Here is a 25350-nt window from a genome sequence, read left to right on the forward strand (position 1 = left end):
AATTTGAGCATATTAACTCCATTCCCACCCCTTTCTTGCTTGGCCTAGAAATTCTAAGGTGCATTTTTAACTGGCCACATCTAAAGTCGATCATGTTCTTAGAACACTGAGAACTTTAGAGTGAATTTTTTTTCCCCTCTTACCTGCTATTGTTGTGAAGTGTTTTGGTTCAGTTTTGTATTTGCTGAGACATGATGGAGTCCATTTTTCTTTAGGTTTTCTCTGTAGATTTCCCTCTCGCTCCTCCCCTCTCTTTTCTTGGGTCTTTTAATTGAGGCTTATTCCTTGAGAATTTCCCCCCGTGATGGTGTACTGGTGCAAACTCTTGAGTTTTTGTTTGTCTAAAAGGGGTATTTCACCAAACCCAACGAAGGCTGGGCAGGGAATGGGTGTCGTGAGGCCGACGGAGACGAGCATGATGGAGGGTGCAGGGGGATGACCGGGTCGGGAGGGTCTGCACAGGCTTGAGGGGGTAGGCCTGGGGTGCTCCCTGCGCAGAAGCTCGGGCCGCTTCTAGCTTCTTGCTTTCTTCTCATGGGTGCGTTCTCCATGGCCCTGGCAGTTGGACCACCACTGCCCGTGATCTGGAGCATTCCACCTGGCTCCTGGCATTGCTAACACCCACCCCGTTAGCCACATGGACCCTGCTGTATCAGCTCACTGAGGGCAGATGGCTTTTCAGCAGCGATGAGACACGGGAGCTCACCGCCTTTGTTCCTGTTCTTTGTATAATCTCATCACGTCAGTAGTGGCGAGGAACTCGTGCTAATTTAACCTGTTCCTTAGTGTTACAAGGCAGGAGTTATGTCTGTGTGGGTTAAACCACAACCTGTACAGATTTCCCGTTTAATGAACCAGTGGGACCACATGCCAAGCCCATGCTCTGCCAGTGTTGTACGTGCCCTTTGGAATTGGTCTACCCCTGAGCTGACCAAAACACTAAAAAACGAATACCCCCCCCCCCCCCACATCACAGCAAAAAAGTTGGTGTTGATTAGTAACCAAGGTAAAATTTAAGGGAAAGTGACATCACTTTTGATTAGGACGAAGTAGCCAAAAATGTGCATTTGTGAGTTAGCTACATGTGATTATTTGAACTCTCCCTCTTATCAAAGTTTTGTTCAGTGGGAAATTTGTTAGATATCTCACCTTTGACATATTGTGACTAAAATGTAGTGACAGTTTCTGGGCATGATTCGTATTTGGAGAACATTATTTTCCCCTGGAAGAATTTGGAGCGCCACTGATTAACTTAATGGAAGAGTGTGTGTGTGTGTGTGTGTGTGTGTAAAGTTGGTAAGGGAGTCATTAGACATTTATAGCAGTAAACCAAGCTGCATCTTAGTAGATGGGAATGTGTTAGATAACCAGATTATTAATATAATTTGAAAATTAGAAAATACTTAATTCTCAGATACCATTTGTTTATATTTTAATTTATTTTTTAATTTTTTTGAGAGACAGAGTGTGAGTCGGGAAGGGGCTGAGAGAGAAGGACACACAGAATGGGAAGCAGGCACCAGGCTCTGATCTGTCAGCACAGAGCCCGATGCAGAGCTCGAACTCATGAGTGGTGAGATCATGACCTGAGCCAAGGTTGGCCACCTAACCTACTGAGCCACCCAGGCACCCATTTGCTTATATTTTAATGTGTGATAATCTTTCATATATCATTCATTCTGATTTGCAAATTTTCCACATTTTAACATTTCTGAAATGGAGAATTCATGTTACACTTGATGGGATCTTAGATTTTATTAATTATGGTAAATAATGATTCTGAATTTCTTGTTTTTAATGTTTATTTTTGAGAGAGAGAGAGAGGGAAAGAGAGAGAACCAAGTATGAGTCAGAGAGGAGCAGAGACAGAGGGAGGCATAATCGGAAGCAGGCTCTAGATTTTAAGCTGTCAGCACAGAGCCTGATGTGGGGCTCGAACTCATGAACTGTGAGCTGACTGGGTCACCCAGGCGCCCCAGTAGTTTTTAAATAGCTGTGGTTTTAAGATGCTCCATGCCTTCATCAGTCAGCCGTCAAATGATATTAAACCACTTTACATCTAAAACGAGAGCCTTAAATCACTGTATATACTTTGATTTCTCCTCTCCCAGGCTTTGTGCTGTTTTACGTTTCCATATGTTATTAACCCAACCCATTTTGTTATTTTTGCTTTAAACAGTTACAGTAAATCTTTTAAAGAGACTCACATCTCGAGGGAGAACAATGTTTACATACATAGTCCCCATTTTACAGTTCTCTGTATTGTTTTGTAGAGATACAGATTTACACCTGGGATCATTTCTTTTCCCCCTGCCTGAAGGACTTTCACATTTCTTACAGTGCAGATCACATCGTGATGAATTCTTTCAAGTTTTTATGTCTGTAAATGTCTGTTCACCTCCATTTTTGAAAGATATTTTGTAGGGTATAGAGTTGTGTCCAGCTTTTGTAGCTGTTTTAGGCAGGAGGTAAGTATAGTTCCTCACCTTGGCTGCAAGCAGACCTCACTTACGCTCTTGAATTCATACAGTCCTGAACCCAACCTGCTAGCTGCTGTGCTCTTGCCGGTCTCCATTTGTGTAGGTTTGAGCTTGAGAAAGGAACGAACCTAGGCTGAATCCCACAAATCCACTCCTGATGCTCCCTAGAAAATGTCACCAGTTAGCACTTGGCTACTGGAATAGAGAATTTCTTGCCTTCTTTGCACATTGCTTTTCCTTCGTGAAAACCCTTACATTTGCGGAAACCATTCTTGCCAATGTAGACTCGTTCTCCTGTAGAACGCGAGGTGATCATAAAATAATGGAGTGCACCCCACCTCCCCCATCATTTTGCAGTTGAAGAACTGAGTCCCAGCTGATGAGGGGCTTTGCTCAAGCCTGTCTCTGGAAAATGGGGATTCCATTTGGATGCTCATGATAGGAGCATTCAACCAAAGTGATCTCACTGAATTTTACCACTAATTTCCAGTGAATTTGCTTTTGTATTTTTAAAAAAGCTTTTTTTAAAGTTTATTTATTTTGAAAGGGAGGGATAGAGCCAAGCAGGCTCTGCGCTGTCAGTGCCCAACACAGGGCTTGAAACAAACTGGGAGATGATGACCTGAGCCGAAACCAAGAGTCAGACGCTTAACTGACTGAGCCACCTGGTGCCCCAAATTTGCTTTTTTAAAAGAATCTAGTAGGAAAAACTTTTGTCATAGGTCCTTTTATGTGTGCAGGAAGTGTGTGTAACCATATCTATGTATTACTTTTTCAAATAAAGTACCGCCTTTCTCAGGGGGAAAAAAATCCACCGTGGGGCTTTTCTCTTTCAACTTACCTAATAGTGTCAATGTGACAGAGTGTAGGTGATGTCTGGAAGTGGATCCAAACCACGTGGTGCCTTCCCTGGGTGTGTTGCTGTGGGAAAAGGGCTGACAAGTAACAATGCCTCTCTGCACGTTGCCTCTCCCATTGTATGGTGGCTGCACGTGTGAGAGCAGCCGCATGTCAGCAGATTGTGGGGCTGTAGAGGTGTTGGGGTTGCAGAGAGATACTGATAAAACTTCCTCTAAATAGTTCATGCCAGCGCTAAGTGTTGGTTTTCACTGTACATTCCGGGTGTCAAGAGAAATAATAGGGCAGTGAGATAGCGAACGACAGAACCTGGGCAGAGATTGGTCTAGGGCATTTCATTACCTGTTTCTGTTCCTTTTATTAATTCTTTTTAATGCGCCAGGGAACATCCCATTATTTCTGACTCATACTCCAGCCAGATACCCTGATAGATATTAGCGTAAGAGATGCTCCTGGTCATTGAGTTCTGGAAACTTGTCTTTTTTACTCTCTATGATTCTAAGGATTTCATACCTTAGAATATGAGATGGATAATGGATACCCATATGAAATAGGCTTAACAATTGTTACCACTTTGCTCAAAAAAAAATTTTTTTTTTGGTGGAAGTATTTCAAAGGAGAGCACAGACATAATAGCCTTACATGTAGCTCCTAAATGGGACAGTATGAGGCTCTAAAGAATGAGAACATTATTCTCCACCTTATCCTGCCTTATAAAATTATTCTTTTTCTTTCAGACCAGCAAATTCTGGTCGGAACTACTGGTAAAGTAAACACTACCTTATTTAACTCCTTGAAGACTTACAGGGGCAGGAAAAGATGGGCACCAGGGAAGGATTATTAAAAGGGTGTGACGAGAAGCTTGAGGGTTGATCGGTAGGTCATTCTATTGATGTTTGTTGTCAGGTTGTCTCTCTGTGCTCTTAGCCAGTCCTTTCATCCTCTGGGTCGGAGGGAGGGGCCAGAGGTAGACTTTCTTAAAAAACAAAAATGTCAGGACGTCTGGGTGGCTCAGTTGGTTAAGTGCCTGACTTTTGATTTCAGCTCAGGTCATCATCTCACAGTTTGTGGGTTTGAGCCCCGCATCCAGCTCAGTGCTGACAGCATGGAGCCTGCTTGGGATTCTCCCTCCCCTGTGCTCACTTTCTCTCTCTCTAAAATAAATAAACCTTTAAAAAAACTGTTGATTAAATGACCGCTCTAAGTCTAGACACTTTCAGAGTCTTTTTTTTTTTTTTTTTTTAAAGAGCAAGCACCAGAGTATGAGTGGGAGAGGAGGGAGAGTGTGTGAGTGAGAGAGAATTTCAAGCAGGCTCCACACTCAGCATGGTGCCCAATGTGGGGCTTGATTCCACAACCCTGGGATCATGACCCAAGCCAAAATCAAGAGTCAACCAGTCAATCAAGCTCAACCAGCTGAGCCCCTAGATGTCCCCAGTCTTGTTTTCCTCTTCCAGTGGAAAACTCAGCAGAAGAAAATGAAAAATAAGCGATCTCTTCAGCTTACTTAGGTGGGGATCTGGCCAGTGTTCTTCCTTCTTTAGCTTTGACCATTTTAATTATTAAACAGCCTTGAATTTTCTAAGCTGAAGTACACTCGGTATAGTCATATATAAAAAAGATCTTTGCTTTATCTAAATTCCCACAGTCGTCGTAACTCATTTGTGGAAGAAGTAATCTGGACCTTCAAGGGCCAAGAGTTCTGCCTAGCTTTTAAAAAAAATGTTTTCAGGGGCGCCTGGGTGGCTTAGTTGGTTAAGCTTCCGACTTTCGCTCAGGTCATGATCTCACGGTTCGTGGGTTCGAGCCCCGCGTTGGGCTCTGTGCTGACTGCCAGCTCAGAGCCTGGAGCCTGTTTCAGAGTCTGTGACTCCCTCTCTCTCTGACCCTCCCCTACTCATGCTGTCTCTCTCCTAGAAATAAATAAAACATTTAAAAAAAATAAAAATAAAAAAATGTTTTCATTAAAGATTTAAAAATTAAATTTTTATTTGATACCAAGAAGACTATCTGTTGGCAGAAGAGCATTACTGTGGAGCATAATAACTACTTTCAAAGTATCCCGTGTGTCCCTTTGTTTTCTTCTAAGAAGATGATGTTACTCTGATGGTCTTTATCATTTCACTACTGTATATTTGTATACCTAAACAACTTGTGCCATTTTTTTGAAATTTGTAGAAAGGATTCATCTCCATATTTTTTCCCTCAGATAATCTCTTTGTGCTTGTTTTTGTTTTTGTTTTTGTTTTTAACTGGTTTGAGATACTCTGACCTGAATACACAGTGTGTTTACCCAGCCCGACTCTGGATGGGCTTTAGCCTGTTTTCCTTCTCTGTTTCTTCTTGTACAAAGTGTGTTTCTTTGACCTTATGATACGTATCTGTAGTTGCCATGCTCGGGAATTTATCTAGTGCGCTTACCTAGGAGTGAAATTGCTGGCCCATCACTTGGGCACATCTTTGATATGAACCCACAGCACCAAATGGTTTTCCAGAGTGGCCATGCTGGTTTATACTCCGAGCAGGCTTCTTTCTTCTCTTTCCTTTCTTTGCTTCTTTCCTTTTCTTTTTCTCTCTCCCTCCTTCTCCCTTCCCCGCCCCACCCCCCACACTGCCCTGCTGGGTGAGTTTGACATGCGTGTTTTCAAGGTTTTCTGTTTATCAGTTATGTGGTTCTGCAGGCAGGTCCGGCGGTGGGAGGCGAGGGGGGGGGGGGGGAAGAAGAGCATCACCGTGCCTTCCCACAGCATGTCTTGCTCCCCAAGGTGTAACCACTCTTTTTGTCCTTCTTGGTATCTGGTTTGCATGTTAGAGGCTTACCTCCAGTTGGAGAGCACTGGGCTAAAGGTTGTTGCAATATCTGAGTGTGTCAGGAGGCCTTGTTGGCCCATCTCTGTGTGGGGGAATGTGGGTATGCTGATTGCTGGGTGGACACATGTCAGTATCTTTCCATCTAAAGCTCATCTGGTTCCGCAGAGAAGACCCTTTTCCCTCTAGTCTGGGGGTTGTGCGGGCGGGTAAAGGATGGTTGCCAGTAGTCTGGGAGCCCCCTGGGGAGAAGACGGTGGGGGAGGTGGGTGTCAGTGTCGCTTGCATCCCTTGTCTTTGGTGTGGTGCCTTTGTGTGTGTTGGGTCCCTTGGGTCCGCAGTCTGACTCTGCCTAGAGATGAACAGTCTTCTTTGGAGCTGGAGGAGATGAAGGGATCCCACGGCTCTCACGCAGCCCCATCCAGTGCTCCTGATGAGCTCACTCTTCTCAACCCGCTCCTGGACAGATGGACAGACGTGCTGCAGCCGGTTCCCAAGCCCTTGGGGGATCCGGTGTCAGTTAGGTTACGCCTTGCTCTGCCTCCCTGTCGGCTGAAGATTCTTCTTCCTCACATTGGTTAAGCAGTCACTGCTGGTCCAGTCTGTCTTCTAGCTTTGAAAATGGATTCTTTTTGGGGCGCCTGGGTGGCTTAGTTGGTTGAGCATCTGACTTTCGCTTAGGTCATGATCTCACGGTTCGTGGGTTCGAGCCCCGCGTCGTGCTGTGTGCTGACTGCCAGCTCAGAGCCTGGAGCCTGTTTCGGATTCTGTGATTCCCTCTCTCTCTGACCCTCCCCTGCTCACGCTGTTTCTCTCTCCTAGAAATAAATAAAACAAAAAAAATTAAAAAAAAAAAGAAAGAAAGAAAATGGATTCTTTTCCCCCATTAACTTTGTCCTCATGGGTTTTTGAGTTGTTTTTTTAAATTTTTTTTTTTAACATTTATTTATTATTGACAGACAGTGAGAGACAGAGCACGAGCAGAGGCGGGGCAGAGAGAGAGGGAGACACAGAATCTGAAGCAGGCTCCAGGCTCTGAGCTGTCAGCACAGAGCCCAACGTGGGGCTCGAACCCATGAACTGTGAGATCATGACCTGAGCCGAAATCGGACGCTTAACCGACTGAGCCACCCAGGTTTTTGAGTTTTAAGAAATTGTCTCACTTTCGGGGCGCCTGGGTGGCTTAGTCGGTTGAGCGTCCGACTTTCGCTTAGGTCATGATCTCGCGGTTCGTGGGTTCGGGCCCCGCGTCGGGCTCTGTGCTGACTGCCAGCTCAGAGCCTGGAGCCTGTTTCAGTCTGTGACTCCCTCTCTCTCTGACCCTCCCCTGCTCACGCTGTCTCCCTCTCTCTCCTAGAAATAAATAAAAAAAACATTTAAAAAAAAAAAATTGTCTCACTTTAGTTTCAGTGAGGTTTCCCACCATGTTAGTAGAGGTCCCTCCCTGAGATTTGAATTTGCATTTCCCCAGTGGTTAAAAGAGTTGACATCTTTTCACATGCCCAGTGATCTGTTCCTTTTCAATTTTGTGCCCATTCAAGCCTTTTGCCCATTTTCTCAGCGTTGGTTTAAAATGCATCCCCTTCTTTGTAAGAGTACTATATTCTGAATACTAACTCTTTGATAGTTTTTGGCTTAGCACTTTATGGTGTGGAATTTTGGGGGAACAAATCTTCTTAATTTATTATTATTTTTGTATGCGTAGTTTACATTTTTCCCTGTCTTGTTGAAGAAATCTTTTCTCAGGGATCCTCAGTGGCTCAGTTGGTTAAGCATCTGACCGGCTGAGGTCAGGCTTGTGCGTTCAAGCGTCAGGTCAGGCTCTGTACTGACAGCTCAGAGCCTGGAGCCTGCTTTGGATTCTGTGTCTCCCTCTCTCTCTGCCCCTCACTTGCTCACTCACTCACTCACTCTGTCTCTCAAAAAAAAAAAAAAAAAACGAAATAAACGTTAAAAAAATTTTTTTTTAAAAATCCTCTCCTAAGCTGACTGTAAACATGCTCTCCCCTATTGTAAAAACTGTGGTGTTGCCTTTCACATTTAAGCCTTTGTTCTACTTGGAGTTGGTTGAAGATATGTATGATGATAAATCGGGATTCAGCTTCATCCTGTACACAGGGGTAACTGATGGGTCACATACAGCACATACCATTTATCAGTGCATCTGCCCTGTCTTTTTAAGCTGCAGTGTTAGCTCTGTTATAAACTACATTTGTGTCTGGGGGGTGGGTTTTTTTTTTTTTTTTAAGTTTATTTATTTTGAGAGAGAGAGAGATCGAGATCGAGATCTCAAGCAGGCTCTGCGCTGTCAGCACAGAGCTCCCACTTGGGGCTTAAACTCACAGACGGTGAGATCATGACCCGAGCTCAAGTCCAGAGTCGGACGCTAACCCGCCTGTCTGGGGTGCTGTGCTGGTTCCAGTCTGCTGCATCGGTCAGCGTGTCTACCTCTGCGCCATGACTGTTTCCTCCTAATTTGTTGTAGAAGCTCTGCGTGCTCTTTTGCTGTTTAATCAAATTCTTAACCTTTTGTTTCTTTAAACAAATTAATGAGATAGGAATTAAATGCACAGTAGGGGAGTGTTAAAAATCAAAATGTCTTTGAAAAGCTTAATGAAACACCACTTGCCACACAGTTAAAGAAAAGAGAAAATATATACATAGCAGGAACAGGGGAGGTCAATCACTAATAAGATGATGTTCTTATGAACAACTCTCTGCCAATAATAATAAAGGAATTCAGTTACCCGTGTCCTGGCCACCCTCCCCCCACTGCAGTGACCCTTCCCTGTGCTGTTCTGGAATATACTTCTGCCACCCAACCTTCTCAGAAGGAACCCTTGTCAGGAACTTGGTGATTATCATTCCTGTGTGTGTGCTGGGTCTGCTGGACACACGTGGCATCTGTGCAGGGCATTTACCAAGCATGTGCTTGATTTTAGGCCCCTACACACAGGCCCGTATACGGTCTCGAGCTTTATCCGCACTGCCGTCTGAGGCACACGTGTGTTGGTAGACCGAGTGTAGCCATTTTTTATTGTTGTGTGGGATTCTTTTTTATAAATATACCACCAATATTCATTATTAGTGGATATCCGGTGGGTTTTCTATTACAAACACTGCTGCTGCGAGCATCTCGCAGGCGGGTAATGTGCTGGGGTCCTTTGGGGAGAGAGGCCCACCTATCTGCTCATAGCCCCGCTGGCTTGTGCGGATGCCCATCTTCAACCCGATGCTGGCCCCAGAGTGGTGGTAGTTTAATTTGATTTCTTTTTTTCTTCCAGTGCCTGAAGACCTCTCACTAGAAGAAAGAGAAGAACTTTTAGATATTCGTCGAAGAAAAAAGGAACTTATTGATGACATTGAGGTAAAAAAAAAAAAAAGGAACAGCCAAAAACTCCCTTAGTTTTTGCTTTTAGGTAAAATAATCACGTGGCTTCGTGAAAATGTGAAACGTGGGTATGTTGTATGTCTGTGCCCTCATCCGTGAAGACAGGGAAAGAGTTACCCCAGTCCGTTAAGCAGAGGTTGTGCTTTCTGGGCGGTGTGGACTCTGGGGTGTGCAGATCCAGGCACCACGGAACTGGAGTCAGCAGCAAGCGACTCGTGACTCCGGAGCCCTGAAGGGTACTTCTCAACAATAGCGGTAGTTGACAAGTGCACCGCCCTTTCAAATTGAATAAGCCCCTATTTCGTTTGCCACAGTCCCCGGCGTCTAGAACACGCGATCACATTTTTGGCATGTGGATGTCCTTTGAATGAAGGCGTAAACGTGCATCAAGGTCTAGCTGGCGCCCAGGTGCCCACCAGCCGGTGGGAGCAGGGCGACGGGACACAGGCAGGCACCGTAGTTGGCACGGTTTGTGCGCTCAGAGCACACAGTAAGCAGGCCCGCAGGGAAAGCACCGGGGCCCAACCACAGCCTCAGTGCAGAGCGCCGGGGACCGTGGCAGAAATGACTCGGGAGACCCGAGCCGCGTCCACCTGGGACTTCCTTGAGGGAGTCAATCAGACACCGGGCTCTTCTTTGAGAAGCTGCCTAATCTTTGTCACGCCAGAATAAATGTGGCCTTCAGGCCTCTGGCTGCAAGACCGAGCCTTGTGCACATTGCAGCTCCTTTCCAGGAGCCCGCATTGGAAGTCTGAACTTCCTTGGTGAGCAAAAGAATAGTATTCCAAATAAAAATGTCTTTGTGTTTGAAAGATAATTTGTGGAACCTTTTCTTGCAAGGTTACCCTTTGTTCCTGTAAAAAAAAATCACTATATCCCAGAATAGGTGCTTTGGTTGAGGAATAAGAATGTACCTTAAGGTTCACGGTCCTATTTGGACGTTGGTAATAAGAGTGTCTGTGGAGCCGTATGTAGCTCTAATGACCTAATTTAATGTTTTAAAGTTTGTTTATTTTTAAGAGACAGAGCAAGCAGGGAGGGGCAGAGAGCGAGGGAGAGAATCCCAAGTAGGCTCCGTGCTGTCAGCGTGAAGCCCGATGTGAGGCTCACACTTGAGAACTGTGAGGTCATGTGATCATGACCTGAGCCAAAATTAAGAGTTGGATGCTTAACTGACTGAGCCACCTGGGCGCCCCTAATGTCCTCATTGTTGAGTCAAGAACACTGAGGCCCAGAGAGGCTTAAGAGAGCTCCCAAAGGTCTCTCAGCCAGTAAGTGGCAGAGCCACATGGAGGGACAGGGGAGCCTGTCCCTTCTGGTGTTCTTGGTGTAACCGAGTGCCACAGGTGATTTCTGCTGTCTCCTTCTTGGCTCTGTCCATGGTGTGCCTTGTCGGGCAGAGTGGTGGACATCACCCTGGGAATGGTGGATAGGGACCTGATACTGGTCTCTGCATGTCTAAGCTGCACCTTCTCCTTTGTCTTCCCAAGGCCTGGGGCGGCCAAGAGGTCAGAGGAGTTGAAGAGCCGCAGGGAGTGAGCTGAGGACTCACCACTTCTGTTTGCTCTTGTATCTTTCCACACCTGTGATGTCCTCCTCAGTGTCCCTTCTGGATTTTGTACACAGATACTCGAGGACCTGCCTGGGTGCCCCTCCCAACTTGTCCTTGATGAGCGGATGGATGATAGTTGTGTTTTCTCCAGAGCTGGGGCTGCCCCTGCCTGGAGGCTCTCTCTGTATGGATAGGAAGTACTGATATTTCCAGACCTGTGATAAAATCTCTCTGAGCATAGGAGGGGAAGGTAAAGACCCCTGCCCTCAAATTTCTTTCTTTTGTTTTGGCAGAGGCTGAAATACGAAATTGCTGAAGTTATGACGGAGATTGACAATCTAACTTCAGTGGAAGAGAGGTAAACAGTTGGTGTCACACTACCCAGTAGTCAACTTCAGTTTCTCTGTTTCCAGCTGCGGTGACCACAGCAGGGGTGGAGCCACAGCTTCTTGGGGTGGGGCCACAGATATATCAGGGGCGGGGTTATAGCCTCTTGGGTGGGGCCACAGATATAGTAGGGGTGGGGATTACAGCCTCTGGGGTGGGGCCACAGATATAGCAGGGGTGGGGTTATAGCCTCTGGGGCGGGGCCACAGATCTTGCAGGGGCACGGATTACAGCCTTTGGGGTCAGGCCCCAGCCCTGGCTGAAAGCTTGGGATCCTGAAGTAGGGCTTTGTGAGGTGGTTGGTTTCTCTGCTTTCTTCCCTTCACCCATTCCTCCTTTCTGTGGAGGAGTAGCGGTGCTTCTCTTCTCTCCCTTCCCTGAGAAGCATAGGCCCTTCTGAATGAACCAACAAAGAAGCAGCCTTTCTGTACAGTGGGGAACTATGCTGTCCTTAAATCACTGTTTCTCATTATTAGCTATTTCTGAAGAAGTAATCAAATGTAGAAAAGAGCCCGGCAGCCTTGTGTGCGGCTTCTGTGATGGAGTGGGGGAGAGGGGAGATGGAGGGATGGGGGGAGGGGTGTGGGGAGTGGGCGGGTGGAGGACTGGGGGAGCCTGGGCGGTTTTCTGCAGCAGAAGTGCCAGAGGAGACTGTGCTCCCTTTTGGGCTTGGTGCAAACGTCAGCTGACAATTTCTCAACTGTCTCAAATGTGTAGCAAAACTACCCAGAGGAACAAGCAGATAGCTATGGGGAGGAAGAAATTCAACATGGATCCCAAAAAGGTAAGCAGACATTCTAGTTTTCTGGCCTGCAGGAGATTGAGTGATTCATCTGTTTTAATGGCTGTCTCCTTCTGGATAAAAGTGGTCATACCCGTAAAAATACTGAGAGTTGATGTTCAGTTTTTATCATGAAGGATCTCCCAGTGAGTGGGGGGAAGGAAAAGCACCCGTTGACCTAGTCCCTGGAACCAAAGACCTTCTTTGCATGTGAGGCTCAGGGTGAGGACAGGCCTCCTGGGAGCAGCCGGCGTGTGTGGGCCTCACTGGGGCCAGGCCTCGGTTGTGGTGGGGGGGGCGGGATTCCCACTGACGTGCAGCTTGAAGCCCCGGGGAGTTGGTCAACCAGTGGGCAGGGCTGCCACTGGCGTGTTGGGTTAGGGGTGGGTGGGGGGAAGTAGGTGTTAAATGGGTCAGGTCAGAGGACTTCATTCCTTCCATTCGCCACAGAAGACGTCTCTGCCTGTGACCTAGGAACTCTCCTGATTTAAGCCAATACCTGGTCTTTTCCTCAAGTTGGATTTTCTAGGAAAATGCCTGAGAAAAATGAACCTGGCAACACAAAGCCACTGGTCTCTGGGGGTGAAACAGAATTGTCGATGGGAATGATTTTATGAATTTGGTAATGACATGAGGTTTGGAGTTAGAAGTAGTTTTGTTGTTTTCCTTAGGAGTTAGTTTACAGAGTTGACTTAATCAGCAGATTTGATAAACACTGGAAACATCTTGAGAGATACATCACTTGTGTTCTAAGTTACAGCACATGATGGCACGCCAGTGCATTCATGGTTGAATTCAGGGTCTCCCCATGAAGCATACACAAATACACTTATTTTTTTTTAAAGTTTGTTTATTTTAAGAAAGAGCGAGAATCCCAAGCAGCCTCTGCACTGTCAGCATGCAGCCTGATGAGGGGCTTGAACTCGGGGATTGTGAGATCATGACCTGATCTGAAATCAAGAGTTGGACGCTTAACTCCCTTGCCACCCAGGCGCCCCAGACATGCTTATTGTTTTGGTGGTGCTGCCGCTCTGGAGTCCTCTCTGTCTGGGTCTTACCTGCCTCTTCGTTCTATCAGGAATCTGATACACAGGAATAAGGGCTAACTGCTGTTGATTGAATTTACCCCAGTGTCAGGAACTGTGCTGGCAAAGCACTGTAATTAGTATCCTTAACCTTAAGGAGTAGGTTCCATTTTAAATTCCTGTTTCACAGCTGGGGAAAATGCGACATCTAGCCACTAAGACTTGCCTAGTGTCCTGAGCAGGGAATCCACTTCAGATGCAGGCCCATAACCACTGCACTTCGCTGAGCTCCTGCGGGACGCTGGGGTTGGTTTGTAGGTAGCCCTGGTCAGCCCTATGGATCTGTCCATGTCCACAGAAGGGGTGCTTCACCTGCTTTGCCGTGGCTGCGGTGAGGTGCTCAACAGGCTTCATTTTGTGTACCTACCTCTTTACCTGAAAGATTTTTAAAATATTCATTATAGGTTCTGTCCAATAATGTATTTGTAATTATATTTTTCAGTAAAAGAAGATGGCAAATTTAGTCTGTATTGGGCCTTTTGCTGGGAAAAGTAATCAAAATTCCCTGGTTTTGTAGATGAGGATAGCACTTCCCTGAGTCTGCTGGGTCAGCTGGGCCGCCGTGGCAAAATCCCATTGGCTGGTGGCTTATGCAGTTGACATTTACTTTGTCACAGTCTGGATGTTGGAAATCAGATCAGGGTGCCGGCACGGCCAGCTTCCGGTGAGAGCTGTCTTCCTGATTTGGAGACGGCCTCTTCCTCACGGTGTCCTCGTGGCGGAGAAAAAGCAGGAGAAAGAGCCCTGGTGTCTCTTACATGGGCACCGGTTCCATCAGATCAGAGCCCTGCCCAAGTGACCTCACCTAACTCTGCCTCCCAAAGGCCTCACTTCCTGACCCCATCACTGTGGGCATTAGACCTTCAAGATAGGAATTTTGGGGAGACCCAGGCATTTGGTCCATAACAGCCCTAGGTGACCTCACCTGCCTCGGTGAGTCTGCGTGGTGGTGTGAGACAGGCTCTCATCAGAGTGAAGGCTTTCAGCTCGTAGGAAATACTTTAAGTCACTGACTGGTAACATTTTGAGCAAGGGACTGCTGTCTGTGCCGGACATTAGATGCCCAGAAGCAGTGTCAATGGGTAAGAGGAAAGTTGATTCAGTCAAGGAAGCTGGAGACATTCTGAAGCCTCTCCCTTTTATTCCCAGTGTCCTAGAAAAGCCTTTAAAAATATAACGTATAAATGTATGACAAGCATGAGTTCACCCAGTGGACTAGAAATTGAGGGAACTGAGAAAGAAGATGAGCAGTAGTCCAAAGCACACTCAGGAAAAATTGCCCCGGGAAAGGAGAGCGTGTCAGGGGCTCAGCTCCCTTGGGTGGCAGGTGTGGGGCATGGGACCGTAGAGGGGACACCCAGACTACACCCCTGGCTGCATTTGCGCCAGGTGGTGGCGTGTGCCTCTGGGTGCAAAAGCAGGTGTCTCTTCTCGGCTGGCCTCACCAAGGAGGAGAAACACCTACTCCCAGAGACCAGCTTCTGAGCACCCCACCTGGCATGTCACCCACTCTGGAAACAAGTGGCGTTCAGTGCAGCTGCCAGAGAACCGTCAGTACAAAGGCAAGTGCCCAACCAGGAATCACCAAATGTATGAGCTGCTTGACCTCGTGAGAGAGATGTGAAACTCCATAGACAGGTTAAAAGTCGGGCGGTTTTGTGTATCATAAATCGCCTCAGAGATGATAGGGTGTTGCTTATCTTCAGTGCAAAAATGGAATTTGGGAAAGATTGACACTGTCCCCTGCAAAGCCTGACGCAGGGCTCAAACCCCCGAACTGTGAGATCATGACGTGAGCCGAAGTCAGACGCTCAGCTGACTGTTGAGTGAAGAGCGGTGCCCTGGAGAAACCTACAGCATGGAGTGGGGGTGTGGACACGGGCAGGGTGGGCCGTGGCGTTGAGCGGTCCTCTCTGGAGCTCTGCACAGATCCACAAGATGTGGGAGGCAGGTCGGGCAGCCCCTCTTTCACCAAACAGAAGTCCCAGGGGGAGAGAAAAGAAGCCAGAGTGGAGGATGTATTTCAAAGAAATACTGGAATATTTCTGAACTGGATTAAGATAAAATCCTCAAATTCAGAGGGCTCACTTGAAGGCTAAGGAGAATAAATTTTTAAGAAACTTCTACATTGAAATATTAAGTAAAATGCCAGAAAACTTGTTGATAAAGAGAAAATCCCTGACATGCCAGGGACAAAAGATTTAGAAGAACCGTGAATCCCCACAGCAACATTGAATCGAAGACAGCAGGGAAGAGGTGGGACTTAAAACCTACAATTTTGTGTAGCAAGACTGTCACCCTTGAGGACACTTCCGATGCACAGGGACTCCCAGAAGTAACCGCGAAGACCTTCCGGGAGCAGGTGCGCCTGTGAACGAGCCAGGGCTCCAAGAGCAGCTGCAGGACCAGACAGGAGACACACAACAAAGCCAAGACGTTCAGTGAAGTCTGAGTGAGAGATGGATTGTTGAAAGAATATTTTCCAATTATGGTCCCAGATTATCTCCATACAGTTCACCTTGAACAGCACGAGTTTGAGTGCAAGGGTCCACTTATACCTGGATTTTTTCCCCCAGTATGTACAGTACTGCTCTATAGATGTATTTTCTATGAAATTTTTTTAGTAACATTTTCTTTTCTACAACTTACTGTGGTAAGAATGTTATTATAGGGGCACCTGGGTGGCTCAGTCGTTTAAGCGTCCAGCTTTGGCTCAGGTCATGATTTCACGGTTCATGGGTTCGTGCCCTGTGTCGGGCTCTGTGCTGTCAGCTAGCTCGGAGCCTGGAGCCTCTTTCTGATTCTGTATCTCTCTCTCTCTGACCATCCCCTGCTCACACTGCCCCTCTCTCTCTCAAATAAATAAGACATTAAAAAAGATAAAATTTTAAGAGTAACCATCAAAAATAGGGATAAGATAGGATTTCTAAATTACTCGGAAAAATTGAGTACAGAAAATTTAATTCAACAGAAGGCTGAAAAGATGTCACGAATACACAGCCTAAGTGAAGGCTCAGAAGTGAGTGGTATCAAATCCATCATAACCATAAATGCATTTGGCTCAGTTACCTCTTAAAAGGCACCTTCGTATTAAGTTAAAAAAACTACAATAAAGTCCGGGCGTATTCTGATTGAGATACACCCTCAGAGCAGATAGTGGCCAAGGTTGAAAATGAGGAAACAGGAAGAGGCATGGTAGGTGTGATCATTTGAATGGTGCCCCCCCTTCAGTAGATTCTACTGTTTAATGTTTTAAAATATTATTTAGAAAATCAATGTCTAATAATACCGGAACGTTTACTTTTATTAGTATTGACCTACTGTATTCGGGTCCTGGGGCTGCTGGAATAAATGACCACTGACTTGGTGGCTTAAAACAATAGAAATGTGGTGTCTCACAGTCCCAGAGGTCAGAAGTGTGAGGTCCAGGGGCGGGCAGCTCGGTTCCTTCTGGAAGCTCTGACAGAGGGTCTGCTCCATGCCTCCCTGCCGGACCGTTGCAGCTGCCAGTGGTCCTTGGTGGTCCCCCGGTTGGGGACCCATCACTGTAGTCTCAGCCTCCATGTCACATAGTCGGTGACACCTCCCCTGCCTTGTACAAGGACGGCTTGTGTCTTCCTCCTCCATCTCTGTCTTCTGTTTCCCCTGCATAACTGCTCTTTCTGACTCGAGCCTTTGGCTCCATTTTCTCTTCGATTCGCTGGCCTGGGCTCGCCCCCACTGGCTCCATGTTTTCCGGTGCCTCTTGCAAAGCGAGCTGGAGCCTGACTTGGGGCTCCTCTGGCTGCCTTCTGTCACCTCGGAGTGCAGAAGGGTTACCTTGTTCCAAGTGTACTTGCTCTTCTCTGATCCCGGTGTTCGAGACTATTGCGTAGCCTCCCCAAGGAGCTTCCTCGTGCTGGAATTGTAGAGCAGGTCATGAGCAGCTGGGGAGAGCGTATCCCCAGGCCCATCAGCCTAGGTGGAGGGAATCCCCAGGGGCCTTGGGACTGCGGAAATTGCTAGGCCTATAGACTCGGGGCGGGGGCGGAGGGTGCTGGGAGGCTGAAGAGAGCGCGGGACTCGACGGATGCAAGACCCTCTCAGAGCCACGGCACCCCCCACCGCGAGGTCGTTGGGCAGAGGGACACCAGCAGAAGGGAGGCGGCCATGGGGGACTGGCTGCAGAAAAGTCTGCAGCTTTTGGTTTTAGAACCATGAGGCCACCACCCTGGCCACTGCCACAGCCACAGTGATCACGAAACACTGGGTTAGGGATGTCACTCCTGGTGGCAGCCAGGCATACCCCAGGGAGCACCTGTTGGTGCCAGTCCCTTGGTCCTGGGACTTTGGGCTCCTTTAGCTGCCCTCTCCCCCCCATGCCTTAGAATGTTGGGGGCAGCAGGATCTACCAGCTGCACCCACAGCCAGTCTGTGAGTCCTGGGGACACGGAGTCCAGAGAGGCAACCAGGGCGGCTGTGGCCTCTGACCTGTTTGCCAGGGGCGTCGAGTCAGAAGGTAAACCTCTGCCCTGCTGCCCAGAGCTCCCCTCCCATTCACCGCATTCCTGCACCTGCCGCGCCCGAGTGCTGGGTGCGCACGGCACGTGGGGCAATGAAAAGTTGTCACTTTTGTCCCACGCCTTGTTTTCTGGGGACTTGGTAGGACAGGTGCATGCTTGGGATTGGAATGCTTCGTTACGGTACGTGCATGTCTTCCCGCTTGGGAGACGATACCCAGGGGTCTGTGCTGGCCGCGGCTCCCACCAGAAATAGACGAGAGTTAATTTAGGAGAGTCAGACATACTGGTTTTTTGGTAAACTGTTTTATTTTTTGAAGAACAGCATATGGTGCACAAAGTTGGAATGCACAGCTTGACAAATTCTTACAAGTTAAAAGGCTCGTGTAACCCAGAGCCACATGCGGTCGTGAGGTGTCTTTTGTGTCTCCTGTTGGTGAACAGGTTCCACTCTGTCACCACGGAGCAGTGTTTCCTGCTTTGAGCTTTATGCAAATGGAATTAAGGTCCGCTCTGTGTCGTCCTTCTACTCCGGAGCGCGCCTGTCAGCCGCATCCTGCCATGTCCTGCGTCTCTTCTGTCTCATTGCTGTGTAGCGTCTCATCATATGGAATCTACCAGAATAGGTTTCTCTCTTCTCACTGATTGGATGTTGGGTTGTTCCCAGTTTGGGGGAGTTCTAAATAAGGCTGCTGTGGACATTCATGTGTTTGAAAAAATAACAGGGACTTCAGATGGACCATGGGGTGTGGGGCGCCCTGGGTGGCCCAGTTGGTTAAGCGTCTGACTTTGGCTCAGGTCATGATCTTGCGTTCGTGGTTTTGAGCCCCGCGTCCGACTCTATGCTGACAGCTCAGTGTGGACTGTGTGGTGTGAGGGAGCGCAGGTCCTGGGCACTGAGAATTTCAGCTGGAAAACCACCTCCGAGTTTGTAGCAAAGAGATGACAGATTTCCTTTATGAGCTTTGCCAGCATGGATCTTGAAATCAGCTCAGAAGCGGTGTCCGAGGTAAATTTTCGCTATATTAGGACTTCTCCAAGCTGAGCACGGCTAATTCGGGCAGGGCAGCCCCTCTGCAGCCTTTCACTTAGAAATCGTCACCTATGCCCTTGAAGGCCTTCGAGAGGACATGAAGTTTCGCTGTCTTGGGCTCGGTGGCACAGGGACCAGGGGACGTGTTCAGCTCCAGCTGACAGAAAATCCGGTACACGTGGCTTGCACGGTGCGCTATTTGCTCACACTGCAGCGTGACGAGTGGCTCCCAAGTGACAGGACCCAGGCCCTGTGTTGGTCCAGGCCTTTCCCCTTGTCCGATGATGGCTGTGAGGGTTCCAGCCATCACATCTGCATTCACGGCAGGAAGGAGGAAGAAGGAGCAATGTCCGCTCTTGAGCCCCTTTTTATCAAGAAAGCATTGCCTTCCCCAGGTCCTCCCCGCAGACTTCTTTCTGACCAGATCTGTGTCACAAGGTCACTTCTAGTTACAAGAGAGGCTGGGAAAGTGATTATTTAGTGAGGAAAGGGGAGCTCGGGGAGGGCGTGGGTTAGCCAACCACGTACCATGGGTTCCTCTCACACACAGCAGCTTTGTTCCCTGACCTTGGGCAGTTCGGTATTTTGGTCACTTCTGCCTCCAAAATCTCTAGTAACTTCCTTGTAATGGTGTGTCCAGCAACCTGTTTGTCTTTTAGCCTCTTAAGTTGCCAGGAGGAATGAACTTGCTTTTCTCTGGATACCATGTCCTGCGGGGTGTGAGTGACAGTCCGAGGATGCTTTTATTGTTGCCGTGTCCCAGCCCGTAAGATCACTCTCGACATCATTCTGTCTTTGCAAAGGAGTCTGGGCGACCCTCCTAATGAGAGCTTCTTTCCTTATGTTCCTCTTCAGGGAATTCAGTTTCTAATAGAGAACGACCTGCTGCAAAGCTCCCCGGAGGATGTGGCCCAGTTCCTGTATAAAGGAGAAGGCCTAAATAAGACTGTGATCGGGGACTATCTGGGTGAAAGGTAAGTTGAAGGAGAAAGAGCAGTCCGACCTGGGCCCACCCTCTGCATCAGGGTCTGACTCAGTTACCTTGGGCCTGGGGGGCGCATGTGCTGCTCCCCAGTCCTGGTTTGTTCAGTCCAGTGCCTTGATCTCCTCTGCCCTGTGTGGGGAGAGGGGTGACTGTTCCCGGGCCACGTGGGGTCTGTGTTCTCTGGAGCTTTGCTCAGGGAGCCACGGCAATACTGAAGATGGTGCTGGCTCTTCTCCGACCCTCAGAAGTCTTTTCGTGTTTTGCCCAGAAATGCACCAGATTTCTCGGTGGTTTTCCTACCCCTGTTACTCGAGGGTATGAACAAAGGTGGGAAGTTTGTTAATTTTTTAAACAGTAAGCAGCTGGTCACATTTCCATTCCCGGCCTTCTCCACTTAAAGGTTCATTTGCCATCTTAGCAGAGGTGAGGGCAAGAGTCTAAGGCAGCATAGCCCCTGGGTTGTGCCAAAGCAGACTTTGGTCAAGGACCAAATGAGTGTTTTTAAACAAAAGCCCCACAGTGGCTCAACCAGGGCGGTTTTCTGTTTCTGGCTTTTTGAAACTTCATCGAAGGTGGAAAGCAGAAAGCTTCCCAACTCATTCTGTGAAGCCACAGTTTAAAAAAACCTAAATGGACTCCTGGGTGGCTCAGTCAGTTAAGCATCTGACTTCGGCTCAGGTCATGATCTCACGGCTCATGGGTTGAGCCCTACATCAGGCCCTATGCTGACAGCCTGGAGTATGTTTAGGATTCTGTGTCTCCCTCTCTTTTTGCCCCTTCCTCACTTGCCCTTTGTTTCTGTCTCTCAAAAATGAATAAACATTAAAAAAAAAAAACCTACAGACCAGTATCTCCTATGACTGTTGAGTCAAAGCTTCTCAAGCGAATATTAGTAAATCAAATCCAGCAATATATAAAAATGACCATATACCAGTACATTCATTCACCATGGAGGCATTCACTGCCCCATGAATGCAAGGTTAGTGCAGCGTACAAAAGTCAAAGTACCTACTGACCGGATCAGTACAGTAAAGTGCAAAACCACATGATCACCCCAGTAGATGCTGGAGAGGCATTCATTCACTGCATCATGACAAAAGCACTCAGCACCAGGAGAGGAAGGGAACTTCCTCAACATGATGTTGGACACCTGTGAAGCCCACATGAAGTTCACTTCATGCTTTCTCCTTAGAGCAGGAACAAGATAAGGTTGACTGCTCTCACCACTTCTCTTCAGCATGGTACTGGCAGTTCTAGTTAGGCAAGAAAATGAAATGAAAAAGCATCTAGTTTGGAAAGGAAGAAATAAAACTTTGCTTGCAGAGGACATAATCATTTGTATAGAAAATCCTGAGGGATCACTAAAAACATTAGAACTAACAAACAAGTTCAGTATGGCTGCAGGATACAAGGTCAATATCTCAAATTCAATTGTAGTTGTAAATGGTAGCAGTGAACAAATTTGGAAGATATTAAGAGAAGAGTTCCATTTTGTAATAGTATTAAAAAGAAAATATTTAGGAATAAACTTAAAGTACATTTTTTCATGAACTATGAAACATTGAAGAAAATGAAAAGACCTTTATAATTGGAAAGACCGACATCCCATTTTCATGGATTGGAAGACTTAGTATTGCAAAGATGACAGTACCACCTACATTGATCTACAGATTTAACTCATTACCTATAAAAATCCAGCTAACTTCTGTGTAGAAATTGACAAACTCATCCTAAAATTAATGTAGACATTCATGGGACCTAAAATAGCCACAATCTTGAAAAAGAACAGAGTTGCACAGCTCACATGTTTTTATTATAAGACAGAGTAAAGTTGCAGTAATCAAGATGGTGTGGTACTGGCATAAAGACAGACTTAAAGGTTATGGAATAGAATTGAGAATCTAGAAATAAACCCTCACATTTACTGTCCAAAAGATTTTTGATAAGGTTGTCAAGGTGGTTCAGTGGGGGAAAGAATAGCCTTTTTTTTTTTTTTAATGTTTATTTTTGAGACAGAGTGTGAGTGGGGGAAGGATAGAGAGGGAGGGAGGGAGACACAAAATCTGAAGCAGGCTCCAGGCTCTGAGCTGTCAGCACAGAGCCCGATGTGGGGCTCAAACCCGTGAAACGCGAGATCATGACCTGAGCCAAAGTCAGGTGGTTAACCAACTGAGCCACTAGGCGCCCCAAGAATAGTCTTTTCAACCAGTGGTCTGGTGCAACTGGATGTCCATGTGCAGAAGAATATTATCGGACCACTCACCATACGCAGAAATTAAAAAGGAGCAAAGACCTACATGTAAGAAGGAAAACTAAAAATCACTTAGAGGAAAACATAGTGGTAAATTTTTGTGACTTTGGATCAGGCAGAAGTTTCTTAAATATGACTCTAAAAGCATAAACATTAAAAGAAAAATGTAGATAAAATGGGTCTCCTCAAACTCGAAAATGCTTGTGCTTCATAGGACCTCATCAAGAATGTGAAGAGGCAGTCCACAGGATGGGAGGAATTTTTTTTTTATAAATCATGTATGAATCTGATAAGGGCTTCTATCTAGAATATAGAGCTCTTACAACTTGGTAGTAAAAAGGCAATCATAAAATGAGCAAAGTCTCTGAATATATGTTTCTCTAAAGAAGATCTATAAGTCAGCGTATGATAAGGTCATAAGGAGAATGGCCCGTAAGCACATGATGGGATGGTCAACATCATCAGCGGTCAGGGAGCTGCAGACCAAAACCAGGAGATGCCACTTCACACCCACTGGGGTGTCTATAACAATAGTTATAAACTATATAAAATTTTATAAAACTATAAACAATAGTTTTAAAAGAACGTTAAGAGTCTGTGTCTCCATCTTTCTCTGCCCCTTCACTGTTCACGCCCTGCCTCTCTCTTTCAAAAATACGCATTAAAAAAAAGCATTGCCAAGGATGTGGAAAAAATCAGTCATGCTGCCAGTTGGATAAAAAGTGCTCTGGCAGTTCCTCAGAGTACTGAAGTCACCGCGTGACCTAGGTACATACCCAAGAGAAATAAAAACCTATGTCTGCACACCTGCTTGTGCACAGATGTTCGTAGCCACCTAATTCTCGATAGCCAAAGAGTGGAAACCGTTCAGATGTCCATCAACTCAGATACCCCTCTGCTGAGGGGCGAACACGATGTGGTATGTTCGCACAGTGGGGTGTTATTTGGCAGACAGAACAGGCAGAGTCCTGATATGTGCTGCAGTGTGGACGAACACAGTAAGCAGAATCCAGTCACGGAAGACCACGTGTCGTCTTGCTCTGTTTATAGGAAGCGCTCAGAGAGGGTGAATTTATAGAGACAAAGAACAGACAGTGCTTGCCTGGGGCTGGCAGAGAGCGAGGATAGGGGGATGGGGTTTCTTTTTGGGATGTTAAAAATGTTCAGAAGTGGATTGTGGTGATGCTTGCACAGATATGTGGATACACTAGAAACCATGGAATGGTACCCTTGACATAGGACAGTTGTATGGAGTGTGAATTATGTTTGAATAAAGCTGCTAAAAAGGGAACCCCCGCCACCCCTCTCCCCAAAACCTGATGAGTGACCTGGGGATTGTGGCACCTCCTTGAGTCTCGCCTTCCAAGAGGGCCAGAGTCTGAGCTCTCCGTTGCCCTCTGGCCGGCGTGCGAGGTGAACTGCAGCAGTTGTGTGCGCGCAGTCTGGCAGTTTCCTGTAGTCCGCAAATACCGAGTGCCTGCAGGATTTGAGTTCCAAAAAATGTGAAGTTCTGAGTCTGTGCCAGGCTCTGTTTTAGGCCCATGGGTTGTGTTTAAAAAAAAAAAAAAAAGATTCGCCCACTCAGGGAGCTGTATTCTGCCAGAACGATACAGGCAGTACGTGGTGGGCATAATAAATAGGAAAACCATTTCTGTTCTTTGTTAGGTGACGGGACAGAGTGGAGGCGCATAAGGGCTTTGGGTGAGCCGAAGTAGGGGTGTTAGTAGCTAGTTGTGATAGGCTGGTTAGGGTCCTGTCATTGACAAAGTGACGTCTGTGCAAGGGCAGAGAGGGGACGAGGGTGTTTGGGGCACAAGCGTGCCTTGCCCAGTGTGTTTGTGGCCATGTGCCTGGAACAGAGGGAGGGGTAGGGTGGCAGAGGTTCTCAGGGTGATGACGGTGCCCACTGCCCATGGCCGGGGGGCCGGGGAAGGACATGGTCTGAGTCACAGCTTGAGCTGACCACGTTAGAGTCGACTGTGCAACAGCAGAAGCAGTGGGACCAACAGGGAGTGGCTCTGGCCAGGTTGGGCGGGGGGGGTCCATGGTGGGGTTGGGGTGAAGGCTGGGGGGAGCAGAGCCAGTTGGGGAGGGGTGAGGGCTTGGGAGAGCAGAGCCAATTGGGGAGGGGTGAGGGCTGGGGAGAGCGGGTTGGGGGTTGAGGGCTGGGGGGGACAGGGTTTGGGGGTGGGGTGGGGGTGAGCAGCGCTCAGGTTCCAGGTTTGAGGTCAAACTGGCAGGAATTTCTGGCCATGGAGCCATCATCAAGATAGGTAGGCAGCAGCTGTGGGCGTGGTCACTGGGGCTGGTTGAGCTCTGGGGGGCAGGGGGCACCAGTGGTGGTGGCAGGTGGAAGGTTCAGAGAAGGGGCCAGCAGGAGACAGAAGCCACAGAGTGGCTGGCTCATAGGTAGTGTTTAAATCCATGGGGAGTGTGGCCGGAGCTGAAGCGCAGACCCAGGAATGGGGCTTGCTTGCCCTCTCTGGTCCCACCGTTGGATCGGATCTTCACACGGGCTGCAGCCTGCACAACTTGTGAGCCCTGGAGGCGCCCAGCTTCTTCCCTGGGGACGTGCAGTAACTGGCTGTCCTCCTAAGGCTCCCTGCACCCCAGTGCCAGGCAATTGGAACGTGGGTGGGGGCTTGCCCTTAATGCAGACCCTCTGGCTCTCACCTGGCCGCCTGCTGCCACTCCTTGGGTGCTCTGCACACAGCACAGCCGCCACCATCATGTCCAGATGTGGGCCAACTCCTGCGGTGTTGGGGCGCCCCCCCCGGCCTTGTCGCTGCCTGCTCACGGCTCCCACTGCTTCCTGGGGCGCTCCCTCAGCACCCTGTGTGCACAGGACCCCACGGCCTCAGCGCCCCCCCCCCCCCAGTCCAGTGCCGGTCAGGGAATGAAGGGTAAAGTGCTCTGAGCCTGTGCCCGTGCAGCACTGCGGGTGGCTGCCAGTGTCCCCTTTGCAGGTGGCTCTGAGCCACTGCCATTCCTTGTGGTTGACAGATCACACGCCAGCCTGGCATCTCTGAGGGGAAGGCCATGCTGAGGCCACACTGCCCTGTGGCAACCACACCGTTTTTCTGCTCAAGGTGTCCTTACTGTCCCTTGTGACCACAACCTCAGGAAGCAGCGTGGAGTGAAATTCTAGCAAAGCATGTTATTGGCCTCTCATATTTATGTTAAAAATTCAGGCCATTTATTCTCACATTTAGTTTGGTTTTAAAAGCCCCAGCTTCTGGG

General features: G+C 47.8%; 1 protein-coding gene across 4 annotated transcripts in view; it reads left to right on the plus strand.

The window, feature by feature from the left end:
* The window catches only part of CYTH3 (cytohesin 3), a 97998-nt gene that overhangs the window by 62151 nt on the left and 10497 nt on the right, over positions 1–25350 (plus strand). For all 4 annotated transcript variants that reach the window (XM_039226044.1, XM_039226047.1, XM_039226046.1 and 1 more), the window contains exons 2-5: positions 9431–9513; positions 11383–11447; positions 12194–12260; positions 19730–19848. In XM_039226044.1, coding sequence (XP_039081975.1) covers positions 9431–9513; positions 11383–11447; positions 12194–12260; positions 19730–19848 — 334 coding nt within the window. The remainder of the gene's footprint in view (positions 1–9430; positions 9514–11382; positions 11448–12193; positions 12261–19729; positions 19849–25350) is intronic.

This window comes from Hyaena hyaena, unplaced genomic scaffold (genome assembly GCF_003009895.1).
Source record: "Hyaena hyaena isolate Hyena2069 unplaced genomic scaffold, ASM300989v1 scaffold_20, whole genome shotgun sequence".
Lineage (NCBI taxonomy): Eukaryota > Metazoa > Chordata > Mammalia > Carnivora > Hyaenidae > Hyaena > Hyaena hyaena.